Source organism: Eurosta solidaginis, chromosome 2 (assembly GCF_040869045.1).
Source record: "Eurosta solidaginis isolate ZX-2024a chromosome 2, ASM4086904v1, whole genome shotgun sequence".
NCBI classification, from domain to species: domain Eukaryota; kingdom Metazoa; phylum Arthropoda; class Insecta; order Diptera; family Tephritidae; genus Eurosta; species Eurosta solidaginis.
The window spans coordinates 22,752,419-22,774,856 of record NC_090320.1 but is presented as its reverse complement, the minus strand read 5'-3'; the positions used below and the strand labels follow the sequence as shown (position 1 = coordinate 22,774,856).

General features: G+C 39.3%; 1 protein-coding gene across 1 annotated transcript in view; it reads left to right on the top strand.

Moving 5' to 3' along the window:
* Positions 1-22,438, top strand: part of Sema1a (semaphorin 1a) — a 678,660-nt gene that overhangs the window by 474,872 nt on the left and 181,350 nt on the right. Inside the window, 1 exon segment of the mRNA XM_067764629.1 lies at positions 6,793-6,901. Coding sequence (XP_067620730.1) covers positions 6,793-6,901 — 109 coding nt within the window.

Here is a 22,438-nt window from a genome sequence, read left to right as displayed (position 1 = left end):
AAAAATACTGAAAACAAGTATTTTCTGCAATAAGATTTGGTGGATTAGTTTGGCCTAAAGTAATTTACATAAGTTCTAAGGAGCTTAGAAAATTTCTATACAGCAGAATATTTTCCTTATCAGCAGCTTTTATAAACCGTTCAAGTTTCTCTAAAGATTGCAAACAAGCGCAGAATTTGCTTAAGTTTCAAATAAGTCACACTTAGAAATGCATTCGAATATATTTCACATATTTGGAGTTTATCTACGAGTAATCTCAAGTGAAAATAAGTTTGCGCAAATATGGAAATTGAATAGCCGAAAAAGCGCAAATACACACAAACACATTCAAACATATGTAGATGGCTTGTTTAAAACTTTGCAAAGGCGTCATACGGATTCCAATACGAATGAGTATTGTAGCAATAAAAATAAAAACAAATTTGGAAACCCAAATCAACTATATATAGGCAATAACAAAAACAACAATACCCCGCATATTGCGCGCATATTCACTCAATTGACAGCAACTATTGGAAGCCGCTCGAGTAGTGCGCTAAAAACCTTCAAAGAAAAAAATTGGGAAATGATGAAAGTAAAATCCGCCATGTCGAAAACCCAATGAACTGAGCTTATCAAAACTTCCGTTATCGGTGCACCGCTATAAATACTACTTGCCTGCATGCACGCCGCAATTGCTTAACTGCAATCATGCATGGGCGTATTGCATTCGAAATTTAAGGAGCTACCGAAAAATAAGAAATAAATTATTAAAAACTGAATGATAATGAAAACTGATTTGCATTACATTATTTTTTTGCATTACCCATATAAATTTTTTGCTAAGGAATTTTCTAATGGCGTAAATAATAACTAAAAGCACGATTTTCTTTGCATTACTATGTAAATATATACAACTAATGCAATTTCATTTGCATTACCGGTTAAATATTTACATTTACTCGAAAAGTTAGCTTCAGTTGTATGGGCCACACATGCCGTTTATATGAAAAATATATCCCTAAAAGCTGTAATGTAAATGAATTAGCATTACTAATGCAAAAAAATTTCACTGTCAACAAAAATTTTAATTTACAGCTTATTTTCATTCATACCAGTATATATAATCTAACCAAAATTTGTTCATATCTGTTTCGTTTATTTCGAATAATTGTTGATGTATGGTAATGAAAAATTATTTGTTTTATGGAAACGATCTTTTTTTAATTATCTAATTTTTTTTGTGTACATTAGCGCATTTGCAGCTATCCTTAAGTATCTGGATTCGCCTTCGTCGGACTATTGCGCTCCGACTGTATTGTTCAATATGAAGTACAAGGTTATTATCCCGAATAGGGATTATTGGTTAAAGGAGCGCCGCCGGAGCTGAGCAATAGGCTGCAGATATATACTAACGGTTCCAAACTGGAATATAAGCTGGGTAGCGGTGTCTTTGCACCTCAACTAGGGTGCAATCTATCATTTAGCCTACCCGATCATTGCAGCGTCTTTCAGGTGGAGGTGACTGCTATAAATGAGGCCGCTGATCACCTGGGGAAGGCTGCTCACGGCTATAACCAAATTTGTATTTACTCTGACAGCCAGGCTGCACTAAAAGCACTTGGATCGGTCACATGTAAGTCCAGGACAGTAGAGAAGTGCCGCAAATCTCTTAGCGAGATCGCTGAGCAAACTTCCCTCAGTTTGGTATGGGTGCCTGGACACTCGAATATACCGGGTAATGAGATGGCTGACGAACTTGCTAGAGGGGGCACATTCGTTCCGCTTTCGTCGTCCTGGAAGGGATTGAGCATGCCGCTCGCTACCTGTAAGCTTATTTTGAAAGGGATTTTCCTTAGGGAATCGGGTGTGAGATGGAGCAATCTTGAATCCTGCTACCACTCCAAGCTCGCGTGGCCTGAATGGGACGCGAGACGCACAAAAAGTCTCCTTCTTCTTGGTAGGGGGGATATACATATCTCTGGTGGTTGGACTTATGACCGGTCACATAGCAATCGGGAGGCACGCACAACGGCTGGGTGCTCCCTATAATGATTACTGCAGGAGCTGCAAAGACGAAGAGGAGATAGAAACAGTCAAACATTTTATGTGCGATTGTCCCGCGCTTTGGCACAAGAGGAAGACATTTCTGGGATCTCCCTTCTCTCACGATCTTTGTGATCTGGCTAAGTTGGAACCTAAGAAACTCCTGACGTTTGCTGTATCGATCTGTTGGTTTGAGTAGGGGAGAGATCCACGTGGTATCACAATGGGAAATTTTTGGGCCTAAATGCACTGGTACTCGCACCGGTGGCCACTCTAACCTAACCTAACCTAGCACACAATAATTGTTCTGTTTGCATTACACGTTAAATCTTTTGTATTAATGCAATCTCATTTGCATTACGAGTCAAATATTATCAAATAATTGAGTAATTTAATATTTTTTGCATTGCTAGTTTAGTTTCTAATTAGAAAAAAGTACTTCACTTTGCCTATACAAAAAAGTTTACCATAAAATAAATTTTAGTAGAAACAATTTTCAATTTCAATTTTTGCATTGCCAGCACAAATGACTAACCAAAAAAATCACAGCAGCATTAAAAAATGTTAATTATTGTTTTATTATTTGCATTATTTATAAAAAAAACGCACTTATAGGAGTAATGCAATCAAATTTACATTATTAGTACAAACAGTTTAACTATCATTGGATTTTGTTGGAACGTTGTTTTTTCTATAAAGACACTGCATTTAAATTAATTTCTGCTAGTAATGTAACTAGATTTGCAGTACTATTAAAATCATTACTGTAATGCGTAGTAATTTTCAATGCGAAATTACTCGCTTTTTGTAATAGCAGCTAAATTAAATCTCTAGTAATATTTTAATTTTATTTAGAAGACAACCTAAAAAAGTTAATGGAACAAATTGCATCATTGTAACAAAAAAATGTCCTTTTCATACAAATTCAACTAAATTTACTACCTTTAAGCGACGATAAGGGGAAATTCTCGTAGATAAAGCAATATGACGTGCATTACCATTACAATTTACTACTAAAAAATTCACAGTAGCGCCATATAACTTAATTTTATTTATACTATTTATTACCTTACTTGCATTATTTGTTAGTTCCTCTAAAACGTGCCGTACACAAGAGAAGTACTGCAAACCATTTTGCATTATCAGTGCGAATAATAGAACTGTGGGTGAAAGTTTAACTAAATGTTGTTGTTTTTTATGTATAGAAATTGCAATATAAATTAAGTTTTATAAGTAGTGCAATTACAGTTGCATTACTATAAGATTTTTATCAGTAATGCATGGTTAGTTTTAACGCCAAATAACGTGCTTAATGAAACAGCTGCAAAAATAAATCTCTCGTAATATATTTACTGCAAAAAACATTACAAACAGAAGAAATGCAAAACAAACTGCATTATTGAAGCAGACAATTTTCTTCTCAGCAAAAATTTTACTTTATTTCAATAAATTCAACGTTTTTCATTTTAAGGTGACAATAAAATTAGCGTGTAATGCAAATACGATTGCATTATCAAGAAAAAATGTAGTTAGCTGCAATTCTTTTGATAAAATTAACAATATCACCAATATTTGTATTAAACTTTCGGCGTTAATGAACCTTTTTCCTCTCTTGTCGTTGAGCCAAATGCCCATCTATGAAAATATCGAAATGCGAAAATATGCCAAAACCTTAAAATAAAACTAAAAATGATTTCAATAACGATAAAAGATCAACACAAACATATATACGTATATATATATATATACGAAAACACATACATATGTATGTGCATGTTCTGATAATATCACACATATGCATTTGCGTATATATATATATATATATATATATATATATATATACGCAAATGCATATGTGTGCTATTATCAGATCATGCACATACATATGTACATATGTGTTTTCGTGAGTACCAAAAATTCGAATACACCACGAAAGCATAACGAACAAATAAGCAAAATGAAATGATTGTGAATGGAAATAGTTGGCGCATGCATGTGAAAAATGTGTGGATACGAATAAGTTTATACCAAGGCTGAAATACTAACAACAACAAATGCAAAAAAACAGTAGCAGTAAAGCAATACAATGCAAGAAGGGTGTGGCTGCATTGCAGGTGGCCGTTTTTTGTTGTAGTAGATTGCTGTTTGTTGTTGGTTTATGAGCCCAGGGTTGTCGTTGCAATCGTTTTTTCATCTGATGAATGTATTATCGCCACAATATTTATGTTTGGTTGTTTTCTGTTGAAACGACAGCTGCCTGACGCCGGATGCCACAGCTCAACAAATTTTGGCAGCGCATAGATCAACATCCGGTATTTGTGCTGACACATGTGCAAAGTTATGTTGTTGTTGGTGTTTTTGTTTCGGCTGCTTGTTTAATGCATTTATAAGAGTGCTTTTCGATATTGCCAATATCTTTGTATCGCAATTTATGCTTAAATGCACGTGTATCCATTGTGTGCTTGCATGGGTGTGGGTTGAACAGTTTTCCTCTGAGCCTATCATAAATACCTAACCGCAGTATATTTATGTGTATTTACATACATACAATACGTTATTCTTCTATTAATGCGTTGAAAAAGGTCGAGTTTGTGATGTGAACTACTACATCGTAAACAAAAAGCGCGTCAACACACAAATTATATTTTATTGAATCGACTGAAAAGAAACACATCTATATACTATACCAATATTTTTACAAACGATTTGATTGTCCTATTTTGCAAACCCTTATTGACGTCGCTACTAGGGCGCCATGTGTTAGGCATAACTTTTTAGAAGTAACGCGCCCAAGCTGATATTTTTCGTTGCGACTGGCGAAATAGATCGGCTTGATTCGGCTCATTAACATGCATCGTTCTCTGTTGCGCCCTGCTCGGGCGCCATATAATGGTGATTCCTTTTTAGAAGCAACCCACCCACGGTTTTATGACTGGGGTTATTTAGAAGGTAGATGGTAGAGGAAGAATCAGAGCATGGTAAAAGCGTTTATATTGCAGGTAGTGGTAGTTGGGAATAGGTAGCATCGTTTGTAGTAAAACGGTCATAATTTATCAGCGTTAATAGATAGCGTAACCAATTAAGCTACAGCTGATCTGAATTGGTTTGTAGGATGGAGTCATTCCAATATCGGAGCGTATTCAAGTGATTGGGTGCAAGAGTCGATGTCCGATACCGATATTGCAGAGCTGTGCCTCATCCAAGTCACAAATAGTTATCGATATCGTCTAAGGAAAGTGCATCCTTTCCTCCTACCTTCAAGAGGACACTGCGGTAATAAACTTACTGCGCTGGTACACCGTGTTTTTTTCGTCTTGTATCTACATATACACATATGTGCAGAACAGTTAAATGATCACTCATGAGATATTTTTGTATGAAATTTAAACTGTTCTTTTAAAAATTCCAACGTTTCATTCGTAAAGCATATCGTATATACATTTTTTCAATTTCATCGATAAATGTTTGAAGAACCTGTTTGCATAATAAAAATTGTAAAAGCAAGAGATTCCCCGTGAAAGGGTTGCGAAATACCATAAAGAATTACCCGATTTTCATTTTGTTATTAATAATTGCATACATTTAGGCAGTCACTATATTTTGGTGTTTAATGGTTTTTTTAACCAGCAAAGCTTCTTTACGACTTGGGCTTTTGCAATAACAAACTGTTGTGTGATGAAAAGGCTACTATTATAAGATCCAAAATACCATGGCATATAATAGAAATAATACTTGCATACTTTTAAGCTGGCGATGTTAGATTTTCTTTTAAGAATAGCGCGGAAAAGCTGTTTTCAGAATTATGTTGTCACCTAGAAAGTGCGAAGAACGAAGGATTTCATGCTTAAAAAAATTTGGATTATGAATCGCATACCTCTAGACGTATGAGATATTTTATTTAGCCTTTTTCTCTGAGTGCCTCGAAAGAAAAGTAATGGGGAAGCAGAGAAACAGACTCGGTGAATAGCCACTAAGTTACCATGACATTTTTCCAGTTCAAACCCTTGAACTAGAAAATTGCATACTTTTAGGTGAACGAGATTTTGTAATGCTTTGTCTTGTAAGTCTAGCAATAATCTGAGAAAATTTCTGCATACTGGTTTCAAATTCTAGATGTATGTGACGTGTTACATCATAGCTTTTTTCGGCTTTCTTAAGGAAAATGTACAAAGGAAATAAAGAAACCGAATCCCGGAGCAAGCTCTAAATTACCTTGACATTTTATCAATATAAGCCTTTCGACATGAAAATTGCATACTTTAAGACGGGCATGATATTTTGATACTTGAATAGGGTTTGTAAGTCCAGCAATAGTCTGAGGTAAATCCAAAAAACTGATTTCCACTTATTGGTCTTTTACAAAAAAAGACCTGGTGTTTGGTAGTAAAAATTTATACTAAAAACAACCCTCTTGAGGAAGGGCAAAATATCACCTAAACCTGGTTTGTACAAAAGTTAAATTGTCATATATTTTTCCCCATTTACTTATACGACCGTGAAGCTAATTCCGTTCTAGTATTTATAAGGCTCAACACGAACAATTTATTGGCATGGTAAATTAAACTGAGATCTATGCTATTTCAGCCTAGAAGTATGCTTCATATATAATCGATTTACATAAATAATTTTTTAAGGCCTCTTTTGAAGGAAGAAATTTCAACAAATTTAGTTACTTTAAATATTTCCCCTTCCAATAAATTCTATTTTCAAAGCACTTAAAAGCAAACATTTAAAATTAATTTTATGTAATATTACTCTATTTTTCAGAAACATCGTTTACAATCTGAGCATACACGATTTAACGGAACAGCAACGTTTGGTATGGCAATCCAGCGAAGATGACGTCAAGATGTGCATTATAAAAGGCAAAGCAGAGGTAAATATAAATATGATTAACTGAAATTCTGAAATTTTACACACAAAGAAATGTGTAAATAATAAACAACTCAAAGTGTGAGTGTGTGCATAGTACACATATTTGTATAGACGTGCCAAAATTGCAAAAATATGGTGGCGCAAATGGCGCGATGAAAGCGTAGAAACAAATCTTAGTCATAACAAAGCCTGCAAACACATTTCTTGTGCATACTTTGGCGCTTGCGCTTATGCACATACGCACACACATCAAAAGTCCTTGTACGTCACGTGTGTCATTAACAGCAAATGTGTTTCCATCATATGTACACACATACATACACACAGCACATGTGTTATTTATGTGAGCGCATTACGTGCTTGCGGCTTCAATAAATTTTATTCTTATTTTTCTTATTTTTATTTTCATTCATTCTATGCTTCTTGAGCGCCAAGCGTGCCGCAAAACTTTTATCAATTAAAAATAAATATGACAAAATAAATATTCATGTGTGTGTGTGTGTGTGGACGCAACAAATTAAATGGGGTTACACTGTGTGTGTGTGTCAACAGCAGTAGTGTAATTAAAATAAGGAACACCTAAATTTAGGCATGTATTGTATGCACTTTTTAGTTTATGTATAGCAGAGATGTGTGTGTGCGCCTAAATGTATGCTTGCCGCGGGAAAGGTGTAATTATGGCGTGCATGCGTCTGCATGTTTGCTGCATAATTATGACTGCCTTCAAAAGTGCACTTGAACATGCGACCTGTGTCGCAACGCCCATTCACGTACATGTAGAATTAATGTTCTGACGCAAAGATCGACAACCGGAACCGTTGCGCACTTGTGCAAGAAAAACAACTCCATTTATAAGTGCTTAATTAAGAAAAAGCAGCGCGGGAAGTGAACAAATTTATTTTTACAATTTCTGCATGCATTTTTATTCTATTCGCTCTTTAAATTGTAGGTCATACCAATTTTTTAGCTTTTTAAAATGCAGATGCCAGAAGACTTAGCCCTACAAGTTAGAGGCTCTCAGTTTTTCCATCTTAAAAAAAACATTGTGTTTTTGTTTTATACGTCTGTGTTGATTAAGTTCAGTAGTAAAGAGAATTTTTTTTTTGATATTTTTAATTTTTTCCCTAAAATTAGGTATTACAAAGTATCCCAACAAGGCAGTCACTTCCACAGTTGCCACCACTGTACTAAGCGAGGTACAGAACCGAACAACATTTCATTCAGCTACATTCCGAAAGCTCGTAATTCTCAATCAGTTCATTGCAATTTCCTCACATGTAACTAGAAAATATCATGCATAGGACCATATCCTCCAGACTATCGACTACCATCCCGAAATGTGAGTAGCTTTCTCGGCAGATCTGGATATCGGCAAAGAAAGTGACGAAAGCTTTAGATATCGGACAAAGTTCTGCAGTCATGTAGCTATTTGCATTCAAATTTGTTGGATGGAGAAGTGTACACTAGAGCCCTCGTGATCATCCCGGTTGACCCATACCACAATTGCTACTGTGCTAGGTAATCCCTCGGCTTTCATGAGAATTTGTCTTAGTGACCAGATGTAGATATCTTTTACATATAATAAGAGAAGCTTCTTCTATATCTGATATTTGTTTGAGAAAATCTGCTGATATTTGAACTCTAGGAAGATCTTGTCAACCAATTTTTCCCGCCATTCCGTATTAGCTGCGCTTATTAATCTACTACTCCACTTCATCAAAGTGGACGTAAAATTTATGTATATTGGAAAGATTTTTCGATATCCCTTCCAAATTTTGTTAGGAGGCAAACCATTTTCAGTGTTGTGCCATCTTCAATGTCAACTATCGTTCAATGGTAGTCCTAATAAATAAACTATTTCAACCGACGAAAAGTAAGCTTTAATCGCAGAAACTTATATAAGTTTATTTAGTATTGCATGTTTAAATTCAGTTCTTGTCGTCTGGCGGCAAGGCATACTTACTTAGGTTACATTGAGGCCCAATCTTCATAAGGAAGTGTTGATCTCGAAACATCTTACATAGCCGAGCCAAGCTAAAAGCACTTGCTTGGGTGTCCTCTCAGGCCAAATTCTATTGGTACTGAGTTAATTCTCTTGGAAAGTTTTTTGAGACTATACTATTAACAGCGACGTGCGAACAACTTAACCTTGTACTTCATCTGGCCTCGGTAGTTAGTGCCACCTGACGGAAAGGAAAAAGTGTCAAATTAACTAGAACGTGCCTGCTGATGACTGAGTAGTCGTAATCTGTGTAAACGTTTTACTCTACGCTAACAAGTAGAGCGCCTGAACGGCTGGTAGGCCGTCCTGACAAGAGGGAACATATACTCCCTAAAGAAAACAAACTCTACCAACTCCTCTCCTTTCAAAAGTAAATGACCAGCCTTCTCTGATATACATTGTCTAATCGGGTTGTTGTCGCAAGGTCAGAGGAGGCACTATGGACCAAAACGGGAAAAGATCTTCCGTAGTTATCTGCATAAAACTACAAGGTATTTATCACCTGAGGTGACAGTTAAGTATTGAAATCGAAAAAGTGGTGGGACTGCTTCTGCCAGCGATCCATCTTGCTTCCTTTGACGGCAAGTTCCATTTTTGTGCAAGTGCCCAAACAGAAAATTTACAAGCTATGAGGAAGCCCTCAAATCCCTAGTCCCAGGCTGCAGTGCTATGTAGATAATAAACATCTCAAATTTGAAGTTCTCGGACAACTAACGAAGATCTTCAACTGCCTGGGCTAGGTTACGTTAGTTTATAAGACGTATTGCACAACAAAGTGAAGTAGTAGAACTGGACTAGTTGGACCCTTGTGATATCACTCAATGAGCTAGCAACTTTCTTAATTTAACCAACGTGACCATCCAATGTAGCGAAGAGTGTCCTCGATAACAGCAGAGACTATCTCTTTGATTAGCCTATGCAGTAGGTGGTCAAACATTCCATACGCAAGTTGTCTCGATCAGGGCATCTCCAAAAGAAGAGTTCAACACTTTTTTTCGCCTCCTAGCTTGTACATCTCCAACAAAAATCATTCGTTGAGACACCCATTCTTTGAGCATGTATTCCCTTCAGACATTGGTCCAACTAATTAACGTGAAGAGAAATGGCAAAGATTTATTATGAACCTACTTCTCACCCATTTGGGGTCAAGTTTTAAAAGGCAAAACTCTGATACACTCGTTGCTAGAGCAAAAGTTACTTTTGAATAGTGGGTATATTCAGGGTTAAATACACTTTTAAATTACTTTTTTTTTTACATTTTAGCGCCATTCCACTTCATTCACTTTGCATAACTTTAGGCGCTGCAGTATGCGCTCTTAATCAGTTATAGCATTACATACATATGTATATTTTAACGGTAATTAACTACCTCAAAGAAAATAATCGTAGCCAGCAAAAGAAACCCGCAGCACTTTGCCTAAAAACGTTTTAAGTATTTTAGCCTCAACGAAAATTTTCAGTTCAACTCATCCCAAAAGTATGCTACGTCATATGCGCAATCTTTTATCTAGTTTTTTGTTGTTTTTTTTTATTATAGCTCATCTTCCTTCGTTTTGTGTGACGGAAGTCACAACAATAGGAATTCGTGTACTATTTTAGAGCAATTTGTATGCCAACTTTGATGGCATTTTTTTGTCTGCACACAAATACATATCCATATACTTACATGCGCACATATGTATGTATTCCTTTGTAAAATACTCGCATATACATATATATTTTATCAGCTGCAGCACAATTCACCGTCGCATAGGCAGAGGTCACACACTACTTCCGATTCATTTGTATTTCATACCGGCAATAGCGTACATTTATTGTAGTTTATTTGAAGTCTATCTCTGATAGGCAGTTTGTTTATGTATTTGCGTGTGTGTGTGTGTGTGACGTTGTTGGAATGCAATTAGAGTTGGCGAAATATTTTGCATAGTCACGCAATTAGAAAACGTTCTAGTCGTTGTGACTACAATGCAATTGTCGGTAGAACAAAGAAACAATGGGTGAATGAACGTAGGGACAGTGTGTGGCTTTAGTAAAAATGTGGTCAAAAATGTTTTATACAAAATGTTCGAAATAAAGACGTTCTTAGACTTTCGAATAAAAGAAAGGATAAAGAAATCTTCAACGCTTAGTTGCCCTGAGTTATAAACGGAAAGAGTCCAGTCGCTAGCTTCTTTCATATAAGGACTCCTTCCTCCTCGTACCGTTTGCACTTTTTGCAGCAAAACTCCTGAACTGTCTTAGACATATCAGGTGTATGCATATGAAACCGGTATTTTTTATTTAAAAAAAAAAAACACATTTATTTCAAGAGAATGGCAAAGAATATTTTATTCAAAGTAAGCGCCCTCGCTAGCTACACATTTTGACCACCTCTCAGGCAATTTATGGATACCAGGCCGAATAAAGTCTCCAACATTTTCGTAAGAAGTGAAGCGCTGTTCGCTAAGTGCGTGCCTCATCAATGCAAATAAGTGAAAGTCGGATGGAGCCAAGTCTGGTGAGTAAGCGGGGTGGGGTAGCGGTTGCCAGCTGTACGACTCAACCAATTCCCGAGTCTGTTTTGTTCGGTGTGATGGTGCATTGTCATCGAGAAAAATCACTTTGTCATGCCTAATTTCATATTCTGGGCGTTTTTGGCACAGAGCACGGTTCAAAATGGCCAACTGTTGTTGGTAGCGTTGACCATTAACAGTTTTCGATTACGCCACGCTGATCCCAGAAAACACAGAGCATTGTCTTTTTTCCGAAGCGATTTGGTCTTGGGGACGATTGTCCTGCTTGGCCAGGATTCACATACGATCTCTTTCATATGGGATTCACGAAATAAATCCACTTTTCATCGCCAGTAACGACCCGATGCAAAAACGACTTTATTGTCTGGCGAGCAGCATTTCACATGTTGTTTTCCGGTTTTCCTGCTGTCTGTCGTTCAGCTCATGTGGCACCCATCTTCCGGTTTTCATGATCTTTCCCATGGATTTCAAACGTCTGGAAATGGTTGTCTGTGACACATTTAGTTGTTCTGCGAGCTGTTTTTGAGCCTGACTATCGTCTTCATCCAGCTTAGCCTGCAATTCGACGTCCTCGAACAATTTCGGTGGTTTGCCGCGGTCAGCGTTTCTCACATAAAAATTACCACTTTTAAGCTTGTTGTACCACTCATTATACTGCGTATGACCAATAGCGTGCTCTCCGTAAGCTTCGACAAGCATTCGATGAGATTCTATTGCCGATTTACCCAAATGGATGCAGAAAATTTATGCTCCCCGTAAATCGTTTTTTGAAGGCACGTATTTCGACATTTTCAAGAGCGAAAAAAACACGATGTTGTATGAAATTTGAAATGTTTGGTATTGGATATTGTTGACAGATCATAAAACGCCAACTAGCGTCAATGGCAAGTTTTGATTGTTCCTACAATTGTGCATACTAACCGCTAGATGCCAATACCGGTTTCATATGCATACACCTGATACAGTAGTCGCTCACAAATTAGAACCTTCAGTTATTAGAATGTCCAGAAATTAGAATCCACTTTTTCAATACATACTTCTACCGCCTCACCTGCCGTTCCATCGCGGAGCTCTTTGCCTTTCCAATACTTTCGTTCTCGAGTCCGACTCGTAAACGTTACTTATGAGAAAATTGTTTCGACTGTTAAGAAGCTGGTATTACCCAATGTACATCTGGTACAACAACCACGTCCTCGAAAACAGTTTCGAACTTTCTACCTGGTTTATCGATCTCGTGATGCCTATGAATACAAGTTATTGACCATAAAATCAAACTAGATACTTCTTCCTTATTAAAAGTTAGGAAGTAGGTATCGTCACATGCAGAATTGTAAGCAATTTACCTTTCAAAAGGGAAGGATACGTATTTTCTCTAAAATGAGAGTAGCCACAAAATTTATGTAATGCAAAAGATTGTCCAACAAGTTGTTGAAGGTACGAATTTCATGACTTGATAAAATTCGGGAAAAATGTCTACCCAATAAGGCTTTGAAAACTTTCTACGGAACCACTCGCATCGTATAGCACCATGTCTTATGTAAACAGTTTCGCTTAGGCTGCCAGTGTGAACTTCGCAAAAGTTTTAATATACCATTTCCACCGCTTTTTTGATCAATTTTGTAGTAAGGAAAATACCAATAAAAGCTCAGCGCTGAAATAGATTAAGCAACTTACGTGATCTCGTAGAGTAAAAATAATGGAAATCGTAAAAGATCTGAAAAACGGGTGACGTCAAAAAAATTCGTTCGGTCAAAGAAATGTCTCTACTTCTCACTAACCAGCATACAACCCAAACTAAAGCCAACTTCGAAGTCTAACTGTCCAGAAACTTCCCGCCTACTGAAAAACGAGCGCTACATGTCTGCGATTTAGTCCCTTATTGCTGGCTAATAGTTCAACCTAAACCAGTTGCCATCAGAATCCGAAATTTCGGTACTACATCCAATTTTAATTTTGTGAAACGTAGTGGAATAAAATGGGAGGGATCTATGAAGAAAAGTGTAGTATGTGAAATTAGTGTAGACTCATCCGTTATTGACTGCCACTCTGAAATTGGGTAGCTGATCAAGAAGTGCTTTAATTGTAAATAACAAGCAATGACGCGCCTAGATGTATATATCTTATTTTAAGAGTCATATGAGGATTTTGTTACAACAATGGGTTTTGCAATCGGTAATTCTGATTTGATATTGTTACACTTTAAGGTCTATTACACGCGAAAAACTATTTTATTTCCCATAGTTATTTTTGAGGGCTTTCCAAGCTTTGTCAAAGCTAAAGATTTTTCCGAAATGAAAGCTTCCCCTTCATTTAATAAAAATATGCTGCTTTTATAAGTGATTATTCTATCTCTCTTAATTGCTAATTAACCCACTGTACACTATTGCAATCGCATTTAGTTAAGCCTGTCGACTTTATTTAAAAGCACTTGAATTTAGTTGTTCGCAATTTGTGTTGCATATTTTTAGGTGTTAAGTTGAAACTAGGCGAATACGATTACATTTGAAATGCCAAGTAGGCATTATTTGGTAAACTCATCGTCGTCATTCCTTGTTAACTTGCTTATCTTCGCATCTAAGTAAATATTTTTCGCTCTTTCTATATTTTCCACTTTACACGATTTATATTTGTTTTGTTATTGCACTGCCTCGCCTTCACCCAAACACTCTGCTCGTTTACCATTTTATATTTCCGTTTTGCTCGCTTGGAATTTTTACCTATAAAAATAGAAATAAAAAATTCTTTATTTTGCAATTTTCGCTTTAATTTAAATGATTTTAACATGCAACTGTGCAACAACTTTTCCTACAAATATTCGAACATATATAAGTGCATGCGTTATGGTGTATTAAAATATTAATAAAATTTTAATTTCTTAATATGTGGTGTTTTTTTCTAGCGTTTTAATTAATTCTAGCCGACTTTGCATATTTTTACGAAAGATGCATATTTTGTAGCAAATTTAATTAAATTTAGTGGAATGTGATTTACGGTTTTTATTGGAATACAATTATGTGATAAAATTTATTTACGCAGAGTGGTTATGTGGCTGACCTTCAATTGTTTAAAATTGAATTGTTTTGATAAAACCTGCTTTTGTTACAAAACTTATGACGTCTGAAGGTGGAACGAAATTCAATATTAATATTGCGTCGTCAGGGCGCAGATTTCTACCAGCTCTAGTAGCGTTAGGCGGTTTGAATATTATGACTAAAGATGCCTGTGTTTTGGTCGGGCACTAGAATTTAACTACTCAAAGTAATTGTGCTTACTCGGGCGCCAAAAAAGTTAAAATTCCCATCACATCGCAGATCCAGCGAAAAAGAAGGAAGATTTAGGAAATCGATTAAAGATTACTGATCTTCGGGTTATAGCTTTTACCAGCAATGAATTAAGATTTTATCTAAACAAAAAAAAAAAAAAAATTGTTGTATCTTCTCGGGCGCCAGAAGAACTAAAACAATTTCACGTGCGTCTAAAAGTAAAGATTTTAAAATGTTATTCGACTGCTCTTTGGTCGTAAGGATACCAAGATAACTTGTTTCCCTTCTCGGGCGCCAAAGTTTTAAAAATATTGTAATATCGCAGATTTAGTGAAGAAAAGTGCTGGGTTGGATTTTATCCCAAAAAACTAATTTTCCCTTCTCAAGCGGCAACAAAACTAAAACAGTTCCACGTGCCCCTAAAAGTAAAGATTTTTAAATATGTAAATATTGTAATATCGCAGATTTAGCGAAGAAAAGTTAGTGAGTTAGGAAATTTAAATATCTAAAAGAAAAAATTTTTAAATGCTGGTCGATTCTCATAAATACATATGGTGGCTGTTCTTTGGTCTGAAAGGTACAAAGATTTTATTTGATGAACATTTCCGTTCTTCTCAGGCGCTAACAATATCTTGTTGCAGGTCTAACGAAGAAGATGTTATATTTGAGAAATTGAAGAAAGATTACTGATTTTCGGGTTATAGTTGTTACAAGCCAGGAATTAAGATTTTATCTAAAAAAAGAAATAGTTGGCTTTCTCGGGCGCCAACAAACCTAATACAATTTCACGTCGCCTAAAAGTAAAGATTTTAAAATGTGATTTGATTCTCATAAAGACATAAGGTGGCTGCTCTTTGGTCATAAGGATACCAAAATTTTTTCTGCTGAACGTTTTTGTTCCTTCTCTGGCGCAAAATTTTAAAAATATTGTACCATCGCAAATTTACCGAAGAAAGGTGCTGGGTTAGGAAATTTAAATGTAACTGCAGAAGTTTGCTGATTTTTGGGTCAGAGTTTAAACAAGCAATGAATTAATTTTTTATCTAAACAAAATCGTTGTGTCTCTCGGTCGCCAGCAAATTTCACATGCGCCTAAAAGTAAACATTGTTTTATAAAATGCGGGTGGATGAAAAGTTATACAAAACAGACAGGGGAACAAACTATGATGATGTCCAAACAAAAATGGTTACTAACCCTGAAATTAAAATTGATCAAAGAATGGCTCACACCAATGTGACCTTAATACTTTGCTATTTATAACTGTACTACCAAGGTAGAAAGATCAATGCTAGTTCATTTGGAATACAAGATATATTTGTTATTATCTGCCTCCAAATTCCAACCTACGCTACGCTAAAACTCATTTGCTAAAAATAGCTAAAACAGAATCCAGTGCGCAGAAAACCATGCATCATTTAGTACCATATGGTCATAAGGAATTACCTCCTAAGTCCTCTGTAAAAGTAAAGGAGTGCTATTATTACTTGTCACCATATGGTTCTAAACGTTGCATACTTTTCTGCGCACTGGATTCTGTTATAGCTATTTTTGGCGATGGAGTTTTGGTGTTAGCGAAGTTTGGAATTTGGGGGTTGGTCGCCCGGTAGCTATTTTGTCTGTCTTCTCCCTGCGTTAACTAAACATCTAAAGAATATTTTACGAATATTAACAACCCTAAGGGGTACTGTCATCTCTAAGCGATGTTAAGCAGTGACTTGTATAAACATCAATAGATCAATCATTATGTCTACACATATGTACGTATACGCAGCGGAGAAGAGACGCACAAACACATGCATATATCTCTCAAAAGTATGCAATTATAATTGTGGAAGGTAGGTAGGTAGGTTGAACTGGCCGGTCCATGAGGACCTCACATAGACTGATTGAGTCCGTAGTGTTACCAGAAGTTTGTTTTAACGACCAAACTGAAAAACCCTATCAAAAACCAGGACCTATGTTATAAAATAACTCCGTCCTCTTGGCAAATACTAGAAGCTTCCTAGGACTTAAGCCACTTGCTGCTTCTAGATCTGACAGCTGTATCACTCCTAATAGCTGGAGTCTTAGCCTGGCAAGTGCAGGGCACGAGCACAGAACGTGCTCGATCGTTTCCTCCTCCAACCCGCACTTCCTACACCTGCTATCACTGACCAAGCCTAATTTAAAGGCATGTGACGCCAGAAGGCAGTGTCCAGTCAGAATACCCGTCATGAGTCTACAGTCCTCTCTTTTTAATGATAGAAGGAACTGTGTTAGTCTAAGGTTGTAAGACCTACACATAATCTTCGACACTTTACAGCCCCGCGCTTGAACCTACGCCTTTTCTGCTTGGTCGATCATGTGCACCTCTCGCATTCGCTTAATCTCGCCCAATCTAATTGGGACGTCTACGGAGCAAGCTTCAAGGGATGCGCCCTTTTTAGCTAATTCGTCCGCTTTTTCATTCCCATCTATTCCCATATGCCCTGGGACCCAATATAAACGTATGCTTCTCCCTGTCCCGATTCTCTCCAGAGACTGCTTACACTCTAACACGCATTTAGATGCTGTGCTATGCGAGATTATTGCCTTAATTGCTGCTTGACTGTCAATATAAAAGTTAACACGGTTGCAGCTTAAGCTATTCTCTTCCAGGGTTTCTACTGCTTTGGTTACGGCTAATATTTCCGCTTGGAAAACGCTACAGTAATCCGGCAGCCTGTAGGATCTGCTTAATTCCGGATCAGCGCAGTATACCGCAGACCCTACTCCTTCCACTATTTTGGAACCATCGGTGTACACATGTATCGCCTCGTCCGCCATTTGCGCACCCTTGCGCCAACCGTCCACCTCTATTGTGGCCTTAAGATCTCCCTCAAAGTGCAGGTAGGGAATCATGTAGTCTGTTCGTCTTGTGACTGAGGACGCTATACTACTATGGCCATATGGTCGGCGCTCAAGCTGCCCCGAAGCATCGAGCCTGGTTGCGGTCGTTAACGCTTTGTTCTTTGCTACCAGGTCTACAGGTGGAATGTGCAGAATGGCATACAGTGCAGCCGTCGGGGTTGTTTTCAGGGCTCCCGTAATGCAAAGCATCGATAGTCTGCATACCCCCTCTAATTTTTTGAGGTATGTTGTTTTTTGTGTGGCTTTCCACCAAACAAGAACTCCATAGTATAGAATAGGGCTTACATTCGCTGTAAAAACCCAATGAGAAAGAGAGGGCGATAGGCCCCACGTACACCCCAGCATTCTTTTACATGCATAGAGGGCCGTTGAGGCCTTCTTGACCCTCTCCTCCAAGTTGAGCTTCCATGACAGCTTACTGTCTAGGATGATTCCTAGATATTTTGTGCAAGGTTTCTCCTGTAAGGTCACCGCTCCTAACTTAGGCCTGGTCCAATTTGGGACCTTGCTCTTTGTAAACAAGACCATATCCGTCTTCTCCGCATTGACTTTCAGCCCGACATTAGATGCCCAGGTATGAATATCCCGAAGCGCCCGATCCATCAAAGAACTAATCGTTGGAAGGCATTTTCCACTTATGACAATTGCAACGTCATCTGCGTAAGCCGTAAGTTTTACGGGTCCCTCATCGAATTGCCTGAGCAGTTGGTTGATGACCAGTGTCCACAGCAGAGGTGATAGCACCCCTCCCTGCGGCGTGCCCCTGTCCACTGATTTCGTGGCCTCGTACAATCCCCATTGTGATGTAATCTTTCTGCAATTTAACATGCAGCCGATCCATCTGATTAAGGCAGCATGTACTTTAATGTAATTAAGACCATCCATAATCGCCCATTTTGCAACATTATTGAAAGCCCCGGCAATGTCCAAGAAGACTCCTAGAGCATACTCCTTATATTCCAGGGATTTCTCTATGCTTATTACCACCCTATGCAATGCGGTGTCTACCGACTTGCCTTTGGTGTACGCATGCTGTGTTGTGGAGAGCAGCTTTTCATCCACGTTGGACTTTATGTACACATCTATCAGCCTCTCAAAGGTTTTGAGCAGAAATGATGTTAAGCTAATGGGTCTATAGTCTTTGGGATACACGTGACCGATCTTCCCCGCCTTTGGTAGAAAAGCTACACGAGCAGTTCTCCAAGAGTGCGGTACATGATTCAGTCTTATGCACCCATCGAATATTATTTTAAGCCATTCCACGACCGCCCTACTTGAGACTTGTAGCATGGCCGGGAATATACCATCTGGGCCCGGCGATTTAAACTTAGAAAACGTCTTCACTGCCCACTCGATCTTGGTATCGGTCACCAAGCCCGGCACCACTAGCTCCGTGATCGAAGTGTGAGTGATGTCTGCTGGTTCTTCTAAACCGTCTCCCGATGGGAAATGTGTATCGAGAAGCACCTCAAGGGATTCCTCACTATCACGTGACCATTCCCCGTTCTCTTTCTTTATTAGTCCCTGGACTATGTTTCCCTTTGCTAGGACTTTTTTCAACCGTGCTGTTTCACTGGAGCACTCTATGTCCGTACAGAAACTTTTCCATGAGTTTCTCTTCGCCCTGGTAATTTCACTCTTGTAGATCCTCAGTAGATCCCTGTACTCGTCCCGACACGCTTCGCTTTCCGCGGTCTTTGCGAGTTTAAACATTTCTTTTACCTGTTTTCTTAGAAGACTCAGCTCATTGCTCCACCATGGCGGCTTTGCTTTTTTTCTGAATCTTCTTAGAGGGCAAGCTTTGTTATACGCAGTCATAAGCGTCCTTGTTAGGAATTCATTCGACTCCTCCAGTTCCTCTACATTAGCAACCTCTTTGGGTTGTCCCAGTTTCGTTTCTACATGTTTCTGGAATTTAGTCCAATTCGTTGCCCTGGGTTTTCTAAAGGTTCCTCCCTTCTCTACCCTCTTTAGTGGGATGCTGAAGCTTATATACGCATGGTCGGAGAAGGATGGTCTATCGAGAACCATCCAATCATACCTTGATATATCACGCTCGGAGCTCAATGTAATATCCAGAACATTGCTGGATGTTGGACCAATGTATGTAGGAACATTTCCCCTGTTGGCTATCTGCAAATTGGTTTGCAGGATGTAACAAAATAGAGATTCGCCTCTCTCGTTCGTATCTGCTCCTCCCCACGCATTGTGGTGCGCATTTGCATCTGCGCCTATGACCAACCGCCCTTTGCGCCCTTCCTCCTGTACTAGCCTTTTGCACTCCATCGGTGGAACCTCCGCAGCATGGGCCATGTAGCAGGACGCCAGGATAAATGCCTGCTTATTTTTTGCTCAACGGCCACCGCTACGAGATCCTCGGTGGTGTAATTAGGCAGCATATATGAATGCAGCTGTTTCCTTACCATTACTACAACTCGCACCCGTCCTTCCGTTTGTGCGTAGTAAACGCCAAACCCGCGCGCGCTAAGTCCAGAAACCTTTCCTCCCGATGAGAGCCACGGCTCCTGGATCAGCGCCACGTCAAACGAACCCTCCTCAAGGGTTAGGAGGAGTTCGCTCGACGCCACTTTACTGTGTTGGAGGTTTATCTGTAGGACTCGCAGCACCATTGGGCTGTTTGTCCCCCTCCAGCACCTTCGTCTTGACGTCGTCGTCCTTCTCTTGCCCTTTTGGTTTAGAGTATTCGAGGCCCCCTTCAGCCCCTCGTGAATGTTGTGCCGTGTGTTCCTCTGTGCGAGTCACAGCACCATTTAGCGGTTGGTCCTCTTCTAGCACGTTCGTGGTGACGTCGGGGACCTCCACCTGTATTTTTTCCCTTAGGCTTCTGAGGTCCTTTTCGACTTCGCCCACTTCCAGCGTGTTAGGATTTTTATCCTCGGGACTTCTTTTCCTGAGTCGCATGTAAATTTTGCCAGTGCCAAAGGACATTTTGCCAAGCTGCGTGTACAAAATATCCTCCGCCTGCTTGTTTATTTGAAAGATGTAGAACTGACCATCCTCGGTAGGCCGAGATACAGTAAGTACCTTCCAATCCCGTGTCGGTATGTTCGGATTCTGATTCTGCAGAAGTCGCAGTGTATCCTCCGACTTCATCACGCATGGTATCCATACCTTAACTTTTGGTACCGTGGGGATTTGCGCTTTATCCACCACCTCAAACCGCGCGTTCGTGCCTTGCCTTTGGAGGTTTGGAACGACTTCCTCCAGCCACCGCAAGCTCGCGATGTTGTCGCACGCTATCATCTTCACACCATTATACCATCCCCCCGAATCAAAGGTTGAAGGGGCTTACTTGGTTGTTCCCGCATCATCTTAAGCATTAAGCTAATAAGCTCCCTTTCCACAGATCTCCACCTTTCAGTAGTCATTTGTCCGAACGGACTGCTACGATCAACCAGCGCCACAGTCAGTGACTGCTTTGCCACATCACTCATCTTCTCGGGAAAAGCAGGAGTCTTAGTGTTATCTCCCTTTGGAACCTCCGAGAACACCGGAGTCTTCGCGTTAACTCCCTTTAGCGCCTCCGAGAAAGCCGGAGTCTTAGCGTTATCTCCCTTTGGCTTATCTCCTACTTCCGTAGTTGGAACTTCCCTCTGACTGGCAGCTTTCGAGGTAGTTGCTACCTCGCTATTGGAACCCATCTGTCTTACAGCTTTGGGCCTACTTGTCTTGTCTATGCGACTGCCCTGCCTCGCGGCTCTAGGACTGGGTCCTTTCTGCCTCTTGAAAGCAGGCTTGTCGCCTTCTGCCGAACGTTGCCTCTTCATTCTGCCATTCGACGCTTCTTCCTCCTCGTACCGGTTGCAGAACCGAGGGTTTCTCGCAGCAAACCTTTTGAACTGCCTTCGACCTACTTCTACCGCTTCATGGGCCCATTCCAAGCGCTCGATCTCCACTTCTGTTGGGTCCACCACTGCTCCCAAGCGTTGTACAATTCTTAGTGCTGCACGGTACTGCGAGAGAGCTCTTTTACTTCCTCTGCTCCGTACCCTTCTCCACTCTTCTACTCCGTTTTCATTTGTGTGCTTCTCCAACACGGAGTTCATTGAATCAGCACTACTCTCGCTCCCCGAGTCCGACGCATCGCTTAATTCGTATTTGTCGTCCTTGGATTGCGACTCAGTCCTCCTCTTTACATCCTCCTTATTACATTCAGGTAATGAGTTGTTCATCTTGGTCGTACGACCACCTGCCCGACAAGGCGGGCTCAGCGGTCCAGTATTATATACGGGGAAAGAACCGTCCGCCACAGCAGCGCCCCTTACTGCGGTAAGGCCATAACTACTTCCCGAGATGGCCCGGTATCGGGAAGGCTCCGTTCGAATACAGCCGAATTTATCCCCTGGCTGCAAATCGTCCAATAGGCACGGCCCGCATAACACCCTGGATTAGGGGGTTGGCAGTTCTTGGTCACCGACATCCCGCCGCCCTCCTATGAGGCGAAACGGCGTAGATGTCAGTCCTAAACAGCTCCGCCTCATAGTCGGGCGCTGTGGAGTTCGGCTATGCCCTCACACCAACGACAAGGTGCCTACCCTAGTGAGGGATAATTGTGGAAGTGTCGTTTGCAAATACACGCGCATATGAGAGCTATACACGTACATCTGTAGTTATAATTATATAGCAGTAACTAAGTAAATTCTAAAAATAAGTAATTCTAAATTGCACTAAATTCGTTACAATATTTTAGCAGTATTTGAGTCACATTGGGTACTTCTAAATAAAAGTAGCCTATTTTTGGCGCTTCCTATCACTTTTTATCTGAGAGTTTTCTATATTCTATGCTAAATTGATTAAAATTATTTATTGAATAAAATTCCAAAAAAAGATACTTGCCTACATTTTACAG